At 36.0% G+C, this 12,819-nt stretch overlaps 1 protein-coding gene across 2 annotated transcripts in view; it reads left to right on the forward strand.

Annotated features, from left to right (window-relative positions):
• The window catches only part of LOC131839048 (NKG2-A/NKG2-B type II integral membrane protein-like), a 34,415-nt gene that overhangs the window by 2,282 nt on the left and 19,314 nt on the right, over positions 1-12,819 (forward strand). The window contains exons 4-6 of one of the 2 annotated variants that reach the window (XM_059186115.1): positions 3,371-3,519; positions 9,855-9,958; positions 10,187-10,636. In XM_059186115.1, the coding sequence (XP_059042098.1) occupies positions 3,371-3,519; positions 9,855-9,958; positions 10,187-10,313 (380 nt within the window). In that variant the 3' untranslated portion in view covers positions 10,314-10,636. Of the gene's footprint in view, positions 1-3,370; positions 3,520-9,854; positions 9,959-10,186; positions 10,637-12,819 lie in introns of those variants that run through there. The other variant, XM_059186116.1, reaches the window with a different exon arrangement.

Consider the following 12,819-nt stretch of genomic DNA (forward strand, 5'->3'; position numbering starts at 1 on the left):
CATTCCCACCAACAGTGTAAGAGGGTTCCCCTTTCTCCGCATCCTCGCCAGCATCTGTCATTTCCTGACTTGTTGATTTTAGCCATTCTGACTGGTGTGAGGTGATATCTCATTGTGGTTTTGATTTGTATTTCCCTGATGCCGAGTGATATGGAGCACTTTTTCATGTGTCTGTTCGCCATCTGGATGTCTTCTTTGCAGAAATGTCTGTTCATGTCTTCTGCCCATTTCTTGATTGGATTATTTGTTCTTTGGGTGTTGAGTTTGCTAAGTTCTTTATAGATTCTGGACACTAGTCCTTTATCTGATATGTCGTTTGCAAATATCTTCTCCCATTCTGTCAGTTGTCTTTTGATTTTGTTAACTGTTTCCTTTGCTGTGCAAAAGCTTTTGATCTTGATGAAATCCCAGTAGTTCATTTTTTCCCTTGCTTCCCTTGCCTTTTGCGTTGTTCCTAGGAAGATGTTGCTGCGGCAGAGGTCGAAGAGGTTGCTGCCCGTGTTCTCCTCAAGGATTTTGATGGATTCCTTTCGTACATTGAGGTCCTTCATCCATTTTGAGTCTATTTTTGTGTGTGGTGTAAGGAAATGGTCCAATTTCATTTTTCTGCATGTGGCTGTCCAATTTTCCCAGCACCATTTATTGAAAAGGCTGTCTTTTTTCCATTGGACATTCTTTCCTGCTTTGTCGAAGATTAGTTGACCATAGATTTGAGGGTCTATTTCTGGGCTCTCTATTCTGTTCCATTGATCTATGTGTCTGTTTTTGTGCCAGTACCATGCTGTCTTGATGATGACAGCTTTGTAATAGAGCTTGAAGTCCGGAATTGTGATGCCACCAACGTTGGCTTTCTTTTTCAATATCCCTTTGGCTATTCTAGGTCTTTTCTGGTTCCATATAAATTTTAGAATTATTTGTTCCATTTCTTTGAAAAAGATGGATGGTACTTTGATAGGAATTGCATTAAATGTGTAGATTGCTTTAGGTAGCATAGACATTTTCACAATATTTATTCTTCCAATCCAGGAGCATGGAACATTTTTCCATTTCTTTGTGTCTTCCTCAATTTCTTTCATGAGTACTTTATAGTTTTCTGAGTATAGATTCTGTGTCTCTTTGGTTAGGTTTATTCCTAGGTATCTTATGGTTTTGGATGCAATTGTAAATGGGATTGACTCCTTAATATCTCTTTCTTCTGTCTTGCTGTTGGTGTAGAGAAATGCAACTGATTTCTGTGCATTGATTTTATATCCTGACACTTTACTGAATTCCTGTATAAGTTCTAGCAGTTTTGGAGTGGAGTCTTTTGGGTTTTCCACATATAGTATCATATCATCTGCGAAGAGTGATAATTTGACTTCTTCTTTGCCGATTTGGATGCCTTTAATTTCCTTTTGTTGTCTGATTGCTGAGGCTAGGACCTCTAGTACGATGTTGAATAGCAGTGGTGATAATGGACATCCCTGCCGTGTTCCTGACCTTAGCGGAAAAGCTTTCAGTTTTTCTCCATTGAGAATGATATTTGCGGTGGGTTTTTCATAGATGGCTTTGATGATATTGAGGTATGTGCCCTCTATCCCTACACTTTGAAGAGTTTTGATCAGGAAGGGATGTTGTACTTTGTCAAATGCTTTTTCAGCATCTATTGAGAGTATCATATGATTCTTGTTCTTTCTTTTATTGATGTGTTGTATCACATTGACTGATTTGCGGATGTTGAACCAACCTTGCAGCCCTGGAATAAATCCCACTTGGTCGTGGTGAATAATCTTTTTAATGTACTGTTGAATCCTATTGGCTAGTATTTTGTTAAGTATTTTCGCATCTGTGTTCATCAAGGATATCGGTCTATAGCTCTCTTTTTTGGTGGGATCCTTGTCTGGTTTTGGGACTCAAAGGGTCTGTCCAACAAGAAGATTTAACAATTTTAAATATCTATGCCCCCAATGTGGGAGCAGCCAACTATATAAACCAATTAATAACAAAATCAAAGAAACACATCAACAATAATACAATAATAGTAGGGGACTTTAACACTCCCCTCACTGAAATGGACAGGTCATCCAAGCAAAAGATCAGCAAGGAAATAAAGGCCTTAAATGACACACTGGACCAGATGGACATCACAGATATATTCAGAATATTTCATCCCAAAGCAACAGAATACACATTCTTCTCTAGTGCACATGGAACATTCTCCAGAATAGATCACATCCTCGGTCCTAAATCAGGACTCAACCGGTATCAAAAGATTGGGATCATTCCCTGCATATTTTCAGACCACAATGCTCTAAATCTAGAACTCAACCACAAAAGGAAGTTTGGAAAGAACCCAAATACGTGGAGACTAAACAGTATCCTTCTAAAGAATGAATGGGTCAACCGGGAAATTAAAGAAGAATTGAAAAAAATCATGGAAACAAATGATAATGAAAATACAACGGTTCAAAATCTGTGGGACACAACAAAGGCAGTCCTGAGAGGAAAATATATAGCGGTACAAGCCTTTCTCAAGAAACAAGAAAGGTCTCAGGTACACAACCTAACCCTACACCTAAAGGAGCTGGAGAAAGAACAAGAAAGAAACCCTAAGCCCAGCAGGAGAAGAGAAATCATAAAGATCAGAGCAGAAATCAATGAAATAGAAACCAAAAAAACAATAGAACAAATCAACGAAACTAGGAGCTGGTTCTTTGAAAGAATTAATAAAATTGATAAACCCCTGGCCCGACTTATCAAAAAGAAAAGAGAAAGGACCCAAATAAATAAAATCATGAATGAAAGAGGAGAGATCACAACTAACACCAAAGAAATACAAACTATTATAAGAACATACTATGAGCAACTCTACGGCAATAAATTTGACAATCTGGAAGAAATGGATGCATTCCTAGAAACATATAAACTACCACAACTGAACCAGGAAGAAATAGAAAGCCTGAACAGACCCATAACCAGTAAGGAGATTGAAACAGTCATTAAAAATCTCCAAACAAACAAAAGCCCAGGGCCAGACGGCTTCCCGGGGGAATTCTACCAAACATTTAAAGAAGAACTAATTCCTATTCTCCTGAAACTGTTCCAAAAAATAGAAATGGAAGGAAAACTTCCAAACTCATTTTATGAGGCCAGCATCACCTTGATCCCAAAACCAGGTATTTGCTTTATATGAACACATAATTTAGAGGATGATCGGCTAACCATTCTCTGTTGAGTGTGTGTAAGCATATTTTGTTCTATTTATACCATCCCATGAGAGTACATGGATGTGTTATGCACACATATGTGTATATATATGTGATTATGTAAATTAATTTGAATTTGTTATATTCAAGATTCTTTTGGATGATATCTCATGATCTTTCTTTAGCTTATCATTGTGGGCATTGTCCAAAAGAGTGGATTACGTACTCCAACAATTGCTATTACATTAACACTGAAGGAAAACCATGGAATGAGAGTTTGATGTTCTGTGCTTCCAATAACTCTACCTTGCTCTCCATAGATGAAGAGGACATGGTAAGATCTCAAATGTTTCCAGTTCTTGTCATATTTTGGATATGAGCTCATTTCTGAGTTTATAAGATGCAAATAGATTTTTTACTCTGTGACTTGCATTTTTACTCTGAAATTGGATTCTTTTAATGAGAAAATTTATTAATGTTACTCTAGTTCAATTTACAATTTTGGTGATTGTTTTGGACCTATTTCAGAAGTTAGTCAGAGTACATGAATATAATTTCCTATCTTATTCTCTAGGATTTATCTGTTTTTCTTTATTTCTTTATTCTTTTTTTATTTTTTAACCCTTAAATAGAGTTATGACCATTTGGGAATTTATTTTTTGTGAAGCTCTGTTTGTGATGCTGTGAGATAAAATTAAAGATTACACTTTTCTACATCATTACCTAATTGTAGAGTATAATTTATACCAAAGTAGATCTTTTCTTCATAAATGACTTTATATATATATATATATAAACATATATATGTCACATATGCTCTCTTCTACTTTATATAAATCATACAGGTATTAAAAATATTATATAGATTTTTATATAGAATATATATATAGAGAATTTTATATAGAATTTTTATATAGAATCTTTATATAGATTATCAGATACACATATATCACAGTCTACAGTCTATCACAACCCATAGCACTTTAAGTAAAATACAGAAACTTACCTTTCTTTTCTGTGTCCTACTTATAATTTTCCTAAATATTTCTCTACTTACATTGAGAATCACATGGATATTAATATTTTGCTTCAACTATCAAATAATTTATGACACAGAGGTGAAAGGAAGTCCATTGAAGCTAATGAAAGTTTTAATCTTTCTTTTGTTCTCTTTCTTCTTGATGATCCAAGATTCCTCCCTTTATTGTTTAATTTCTCTTTAGATAATCCCCTTTATCAATTCTTTCAGAGCAGGTCTGGTGGTGACACATTTTCATAGTTCTCCTTTATCACAGAATGCCTATTTCCCCAGTGTTCCTGAGTGATATTTTTGCTGGATAGTCAAAGGTTTTTGATTAGAATAATGCATTCAGTGACCAAAAATTTTCCATTTTCCTAGCATGTCTTTTCCTTGTTATTTTGAGTGGAGAGAAAAAATGTGTTTTGGACTTTTATCTGTCCCCATTGGTGTCTGTGGGTTGCCAACCTCTCTGGCACCAGTCTGGGACATGTGAGGGAAAGAGATATTCCAGGGCGCTCACAACCATGTCATTCCTCATGCCCAAACTGCTGATTTCTGTCAGCTTTCTCATCATCTTTCTGAGTATATATTGTCCTGTTTGTAATGTCCAGGGGTTTTAGCTCTATTTGGTTGGAGGAATAGCAAAAAGTTTTTTTTCTCTGTCTTTCCAGAACAGGAAGTCTGATTTGTAGTATCAGATTTGTAGTATCTGATTTGTAGTAGCCTGGCAAAAAGTCTATTATTAGATGTATGATTTGTAAATATATCCTCTGAAGTCTATGATTTATCTTTCTTTTCTCTCCAAAGAGTGGAAATTGTCCTGATGAATTACATTTCATCAATTTCTTCTTTTATGGATCATACTTTTAGTGTTCAAAGAAATCTCTGGCTTACTTTATGTAATGTGTGGTATATATAAGGTGATATATATATATAATTTTTTTAAATTTATTTGACAGACAGTCACAAGTAGGCAGAGAGCAGGCAGAGAGAGAGGAGGAGGTAGACTCCCCGGGGAACAGAGAACCTGATGTGAAAATTGTGTTCAGTGCTGGGTTTGCTGTTATAGAGGCAGCACATGACCCAAGCAGTTAATGTGGCCCCATCACGTTCCTTTCTCAGAAAATATACTTAGCGCATCTCAGTATCAAGCATAGCTTTCAACCATGTTTTTGAAGGTCTATGCTTCATCTCAATTTATTTTGTGCATCTATTAGCAAGATGTGTCATAAAATATCAGAATACCCCAAGAGATTATTTTTTAGATTGGAGAATACTCAGCAACTTTTCCATTTAATTCCAATTAATTAATTCCATTAATTCCAATTAATGGTAATTGCTTCTTCAATTTACACCATTTCAGCTCAGGAAAGATTTCATAGGAACATTCTTTCAGATAGAAAGGGGAATCTGTACTTCTAAACAATGTCATACTGAAGCCACCTAGCATTGATTTGAACACCAATTATGTGTATTTTTTCCTACACTGTATTCATGATTTCACATTGGTGATGTGAAATGAAGCATTTCTGGGGAATGTGCACCACAGAAATTAATAAATATTTAAAAAAATGTTTTCTTCCTCCCTCACCCACACCATGTGCCTGTATGCCAACACAAGTTTGCATCCATAAATGGTATAGATCCAAGTGTATGATATAATGATATAACAATAATAACAATGACTTTAAATAATCTTATCTTCAAAAGCAATTCCAAAAGGAAAATACACATACAGATTATTAAATTACCACAGGTTTACCATTTCTGCTATTCTTTATTCATTGCTGTAGGTTTGTGTTACAATCTAGCATCATCTACTTTCAGCTTGAAGAATATTTTTGGAAGACAGGTCTACCAAGATGAAATTCTCTTGTTTCAAGTTTGTCATGGGGCCTTATGTACCTTCTTTTTTTGACAATGTTTTGCTGAATTTATAATTCTTGCTTGACAAGATTTTTTGTTTTATCTTATTTTGCTTTAGATTTCTTTTGTGTGAGGAGGAAGTTTTTGTTTTTGTTTTTTGTACTATTAACTCTGAATTTGACGTTCCCTCTCTTTCATTTTTCATTGTTTCTGGTGAAAACTCATCCATCGACCATATTGTTATTTTCCTAAATGTAATGACAAGTTTTTCTCTCACTGCTGTCAAGACCTCTTTATGTTTGTTTGCCTTCTGTTTTGTTTTGTTTTTGTTTTTTTTTTTTGAGTTCCTGCAACCAAACCACATAACATGAAATTTACCATATTGACATTACCCATATTAAAAAAAAAATGGTTTACAGCAAAACTCAGACAAGACAGAGATTTCCCGTATTCCCCTATTGTCTGTATCTATGCATGCATAGTGCACAGACTCCTTCACTTTCAGTATCCCTCAGTAGAGTTATTTATTTGCTACAATTGATAAACCTATAATGACACATTTTTATCACCCAAAGACCATAGTACACTTTAAAATTTCCTCTTGATATTGTGCATTTTATGAGTTTGGAGAAATATGTAATGACGTGCTAAACCATTATGGAGTTATACAGAATAGTTTCAGTGCCTTAAAAATCCTCTGCGCTTCACCTATCCATCCTTCTTTCCCTGCTAAACCCTGTCAAGTACTGATCTTTTCACTATCTCTATAGTTTTCATTTCTCCAGACTGGCATATAGTGGGAATCATACACTATCTCACACCTTGTGTTACATTTAACTATATATATGCATCTTCACCATCTTTAAGCATACAGCTTAGGGAGCTCACTATATTCACATTGAGCCCAACAGATCCCTCTAACTTTTCACCTTGTGAAGCTGGAATTCAATATTCCTTGAACAATAATTCCCCTACTCCATGTACCCTTCAAGCCTTAATAATCACCATCCTACTTCTGTATCTGTAAGTTTCGCTGCTTTAGATACTTCACATAAATGGGATCATATATTTTGTGTATGTCTGTGAGTGTGTGTGCACGCTCGCATGCGACTGGCTTATTTCTTTTAGCATAATGTCCTGGAGCATGTGATGGGATTTCCTTCCTTTTCAAGGCTGAATAGCATTGCATTGTTATGTATGTACTGTTTGCTTGATCCATTCATCCATCAACTTTTGACTTGCTTCTAACACTTGACTCTTGTGAATAATGCTGCAGTGAGCATTGGTGTATAATTATCTCTTTGAAACTTTGCTTTCAAAACTTTCATGTATTTTCCTACATGTGGAATTGCTGATTCTTTATGTTATTCTATTTTTAGTTTTTTGAAGAATCTCCATATTGTTTTTCACAATGGCTGACCAATTTACATTCCCAACAGCAGTGTACAAGGGTCCTCTTTCCTGCAGTGTCTTCACTGACTCTTTTTTAAGAGTATGAGGTGATATCTCATTGAGGTTTTGATTTGCATTCCTCTGATCATTAGTGATACTGAGCATCTTTTTGTATGGTTTTTGACCACTGACATATTTTCTTTGGGGAAAAAAATGTTTAAAATTTTTTTAAAAATTAAAAAAATTTTTTTTAATTAAAAAAAATTTTTTTAATTAAAAAATTGTTTAAAAATTAATTCTTTTACTCACTTTTTATTGGGTTATTTGGTTTTTGTTGTTGTTACTGACTTGCAGGATTTCTTATATATTTTAGATATGAATACCTTATTTGATATATGATTTGAAATTGTTTTTTTAAATTTCTTTTCATTCTGTTGATCAATCCCTTTTTTTTGAAGATTTTATGTTATTTGACAGAGATCACAAGTAGACAGAGAGGCAGTCAGAGAGAGAGAGGGGGAAGCAGGGTCCCCGCTGAGCAGAGAGCCAGATGCGGGCTCAATCCCAGGACCCTGAGATCATGACCTGAGCCAAAGGCAGAGGCCTTAACCCACTGAGCCACCCAGGTGCCCCGTTGATCAATCCCTTTGATGCACAGAAATGTTTTAGTTTGGTGTAACCCATTTGTCTACAATGGACTCTTCCCTTGTGGTCTGTGCTTTTGGTGTCATATCCAAGAAATCGTTTCCAAATATGATGTTGTTTATTTCCCCAACATTCTTTTCAAGGGATTTTATAGCTTTATATCTTTATTTTTAAGGTTTTCATTTATTTACTTGGTAGAGAGAAAGAGAGATAGAAAATGAACATAATAAAGGGCCAGAGAGAGAAGCAGACTCCTGACAGAGCATAGAGCCCAATGCTGAGCTCTACCCAGGGACTCCAGGAACATGACCTGAACCAAAGGCAGATGCCCAACTGACCAAGCCAACCAGGCACCCCTATAGTTGTACATCTTACGTTTAGGTCTTCAGTGCATTTTGAGTAAGCTTTAGTTTATGGTATCAATGTAAGCATCCAGCTTCATCATTTGCATGTGGATAGTCAGTTTCCCATCACCATTTGTAAAAGATACTGTCCTTTCCCTATTGAATAGTCTTGGCAACCTTAGCAAAAATGATTAGAAGAAATATACAACTATTTGGGTCTAGATATATCTTTAAATTATTATTTCCTTTGGGATTTATGGCTTGGGGTTTCCTATTGTTACATCTTGCTGAGGTCAGCTCCTATGCATAGTCTGAAATAGCGTCCAGGGCAGATATAGATTCTGTGGTAGATAACGCGGACTAACGCTGATAGAGGTGGAAGATATATCACCCATTCCCTATTTTCATACTGACTTAAGTAATGTCTTAATCCACTCTATTCCCTCAAGAGTATTTCTTTGTGTTCTCAAGTGATCTTCAGTCATCTTGGTATGATGTCCTGAGATGTGGATTTATTTTTTTTAACTTACTTTTTAGAGATTTTAAAATCTGTTTATTTCTGCAAGAACGAGAAACAGAGAGAGAGAGCATATGCGAGCATGAGTCGCCTGTGTGTGTGTGAGTGAGTGTGTGTGTGTTGGGGGGTAGGAGTGCTCACAACTTGACTAGCAGTTCTCAAGTCTCCTTTCACTTTTACTTTCTAGTGGGTTCATCTTGGTCTCTCCCTGTGCACAGACTTTTTTTTTTTTTTTTCCCATCTGTCAAGAATGTATAGAGAGCTCAGGTGAACTCTTCTGTCATATCTTCCCTTATCAGTATCTTCCCATTATATTTATGGGAGTCTGAGCGATTGACCCAAAGACCACAAGCTCTGACTAAAAAAAAAAGTAAGATTTTTCCTCATCATGACTGAGCAAAATTAACACTTTGAGCTAGAAAACCAATGGACTCCTTTGCCCCCTTCCCAACTGCTAACCAAGTCTCCCTGTGGCACCAGCACCATTGCTACTTGCAGCTTCTCCAACTGTAAAAACTACAATTCTTCTTGATCAATGAGCTAGGGTGATCAGGGGTTGGGGGGAGGCACAGGATCTGTCCTGCACAAGAAAATCACAAGGTGCTTCTTCTTACTTGAATCTCTAGGATTTTTCCCAATGTACACATTTCACAAAGTATTTTTAAACTTTTTGTCACTTATCAGAAACCCAAAATTGTTATCTTTGTCAGTTTCTCCTCCTACTTAGTCCTAGTAGGATATTTTTTTTAGTGTGTCCCGTGTGATACAAAAAATATAGATATAGACAGATACTATAAGGAAAGAATTAACTTTATTGTTACTACAAAATTCAAACGAGTATGAGAGCTCCTATTTGATTTCTAATAAAATCTGCTTTCTCACAGTATGTGTTGCACTTCTTCCTTCCATCTTCATGGATTAGAAGCTCCCAGAGAATCAATAATAACTCATCTGTGTGGCCAAAAGGCACAACTTTCTTCTACAAAATGTAAGTTTCCTAAGAATGTTTATATTTTAGGATTTAAAAGAATTAATCTTACAAGAAAAAGTGTTAATATGTGAGCAACTAGAAAACACAAATGTTGCAGTGTTTTCATAGAACAATGACAAGGGAAATATTTAGAGTTGTTACTTAACTATTAGTCAAAATAAATTATTTATTCATCAAAATATTATGGTATTTATCACTAAATTAATGTAATTCTCTGTATTTCAGACCAGCAGTATCTTCAGAGAGTGACAAGAATTGTGCATTTTTCCTCTTCAGTTCAAAGATAATATCTAATGAATCTTGCTTAGAATTAAGACCATATGTTTGTAAGCACCAGACATTAGTTACCTAATTTAGGGATAATGCTCTGTCACCATCTAAAGAACTATCTCTCATTTCTCCAAAAGACATACAATTGCCTTCTCAGAATATTTTTAAGATGTTATTTTTTTAGAGAAATTTTAGGTTCGCAGCAAAATTAAGAGAAAAGTACAGAGATTTCCTTAATTGCCCGGTCTGCACACACATTGGCCTTTCCCATCTCAGTAACACTCACTAGAATCATTCATTATTTACAAGGATGAAGTTGCAATGATGCATCAAATCCTTCCAAAGTCCAAAGTATACGTGGGGTTTCAACCTTGGTGTTGGTGTCATACTAATATAAAAAATAAATACTCAGGTATAGATCATATATTTCTTAATCTTTTGCTATTTATTAAAATGAATTTTATTTAAATTATAAATCATAATATTAAGCACTGTTTTTGTAAATTTCTCAAAAAGGTGAATAATTCTATTAATAATTCCAAAAGAATTGATTTGCCCTAGTCCTTAAAGGGCTACAAATGAGGGTTGAACAGCCCTGGGTGACATGGTTATCAGTCAGATGAGTCAGGACACAGAAACCAGGGGAACTTTGAGACAAACGATTATCATCTATTTGTAAAAGAAAGCCTACTAAGAAAAAAAGCTACTAAGATAAAATTATAAGAATACTTTAGGATTAAAGGAAAGTACCCAAAGGAGAGATCACTGGGAAGCCAGATCTTTTCTCTGAAGATGAAATTTAGATATCATTGAACACAGTGTGACCACAAACAACTTCATGGCAGACATGTTCATGGGATTGGCCTGGGACAGAGCAATTCCACAGTTTACACCTGACTGTAGTCAGGATGGATCTCAGGCCATGACTGGCAAGCAGGAAGAATTCCTTGATAGACTATTAGAAGGGGCAGAGTAGAGGGCGAGGGCAGGAAGCTTTGACTGGGACTGGCCACAATATTTGCTGGAGACTGAATACATAAGACTTCAGTATGTATGCAGCTGGCAACCAAGCCACACCAGCCAAACACCCTGAAAACATCATGAAATCAGGGAGAAGAGCCCTTTCTGCTGCAATTTTTCTCCACTGCCTTTTTTTTATAAATTGTAGATTTATTATTTTTTTTAATCATCTGGTTAACCCATCCCCCCGTTCAACCCCCATCTGTAACCCTGTTTGGTTCCCAGAGTCCAGTGTTTTCATGGCTTTTCTCTCTCTCTGATTTATTCCCATTCAGTTTTGCCTCACTTCCCTTATGGTCCTCTCTGCTATTCCTTATGTTCCACATATGAGTGAAACCTTATGATAATTGTCTTTCTCTGATTGACTTATTTTACTTAACATAATCTCCTTCAGTTCCATCCATGTCAGTGCTAATGGTGGGTATTCATTCTTTCTGATGGCTGAGTAATATTCCATTTTATATATGGACTACATCTTCTCTAAATCCATTCATCTGTTGATGGACATCTCATCTCCTTCCACACTTTGGCTATCGTGGACATTGCTGCTGTGAACATTGTGGGGGGGGGGCATGTACCCCTTCTTTTTACTAAGCCTGTATCTTTGTGGTAAATACCTAATTGCTGGGTGGTGGTATAGCTCTGTTTTTAAAGTCTTAAGGAACCTCCATACTGTTTTCCAGAGTGGCTATATTGACTAACATTCACATGAACAATGTAGAAGAATGTTGCCATGCTTGTCAACACTTGTTGTTTCCTGCCTTGTTAATTTTTGCCATTCTAACTCATGTAAGGTGGTATTGCATTGTGGTTTTGATTTGTATTTCCCTGATAGCTAGAGATGTTGCACATTTTTTCATGTGCCTGTTAGTCATTTGTATGTCTTTTTGGAGAAGTGTCTGTTCATGTCTTCTGCCCATTTAATGAATGCATTATTTCTTTTTTGGGTGTTGAGTGTAAAAAGTTCTTTATACATCTTAGATACCAGCCATTTATCTGATATGTCATTTGCAAATAACTTCTCCCATTCCGTGGGATGCCTCTTAGTTTTGTTAATTGTTTCCTTTGCTGTGCAAAAGCTTTTTATCTTGATGAAGTCCCAAAAGTTCCCTTTTGCCTCCCTTGCCTTTAGAAATGTGTCTTAAGAGGTTGCTGTGGCTGGTGTTGGAGAGGTTACTGCCCATGTACTCCTCTAGGATTTTGATGGAGTCCTGTCTCACATTTAGGTCTTTCATCCATTTTGAGTTTATCTTTGTGTATGGTGTAAGAGGTTCTTCTCTCTATGGCTGACAATTTTCCCTGTACCATTTATTGAAGAGACTTTTTTCCCACTGGATATTCTTTCCTGATTTGTCGAGGATTAGTTGGCCATAAAGTGGGAGAACCATTTCTGGGCTCTCTATTCTGTTTCATTCATCTATGTGTCTGTTGTTGTGCCAATACTATGATGTCTTGATGATCACACCTTTGTAATAGAGCTTAAAGTCAGGCATTGTGATGCTCTCAGCTTTGGTTTTCTTTTTTCAACATTCCCCTGGTAATTCAGAGTCTTTTCTGGTCCCACACAA

The sequence above is a fragment of the Mustela lutreola genome, chromosome 8 (assembly GCF_030435805.1).
Source record: "Mustela lutreola isolate mMusLut2 chromosome 8, mMusLut2.pri, whole genome shotgun sequence".
Taxonomy (NCBI): domain Eukaryota; kingdom Metazoa; phylum Chordata; class Mammalia; order Carnivora; family Mustelidae; genus Mustela; species Mustela lutreola.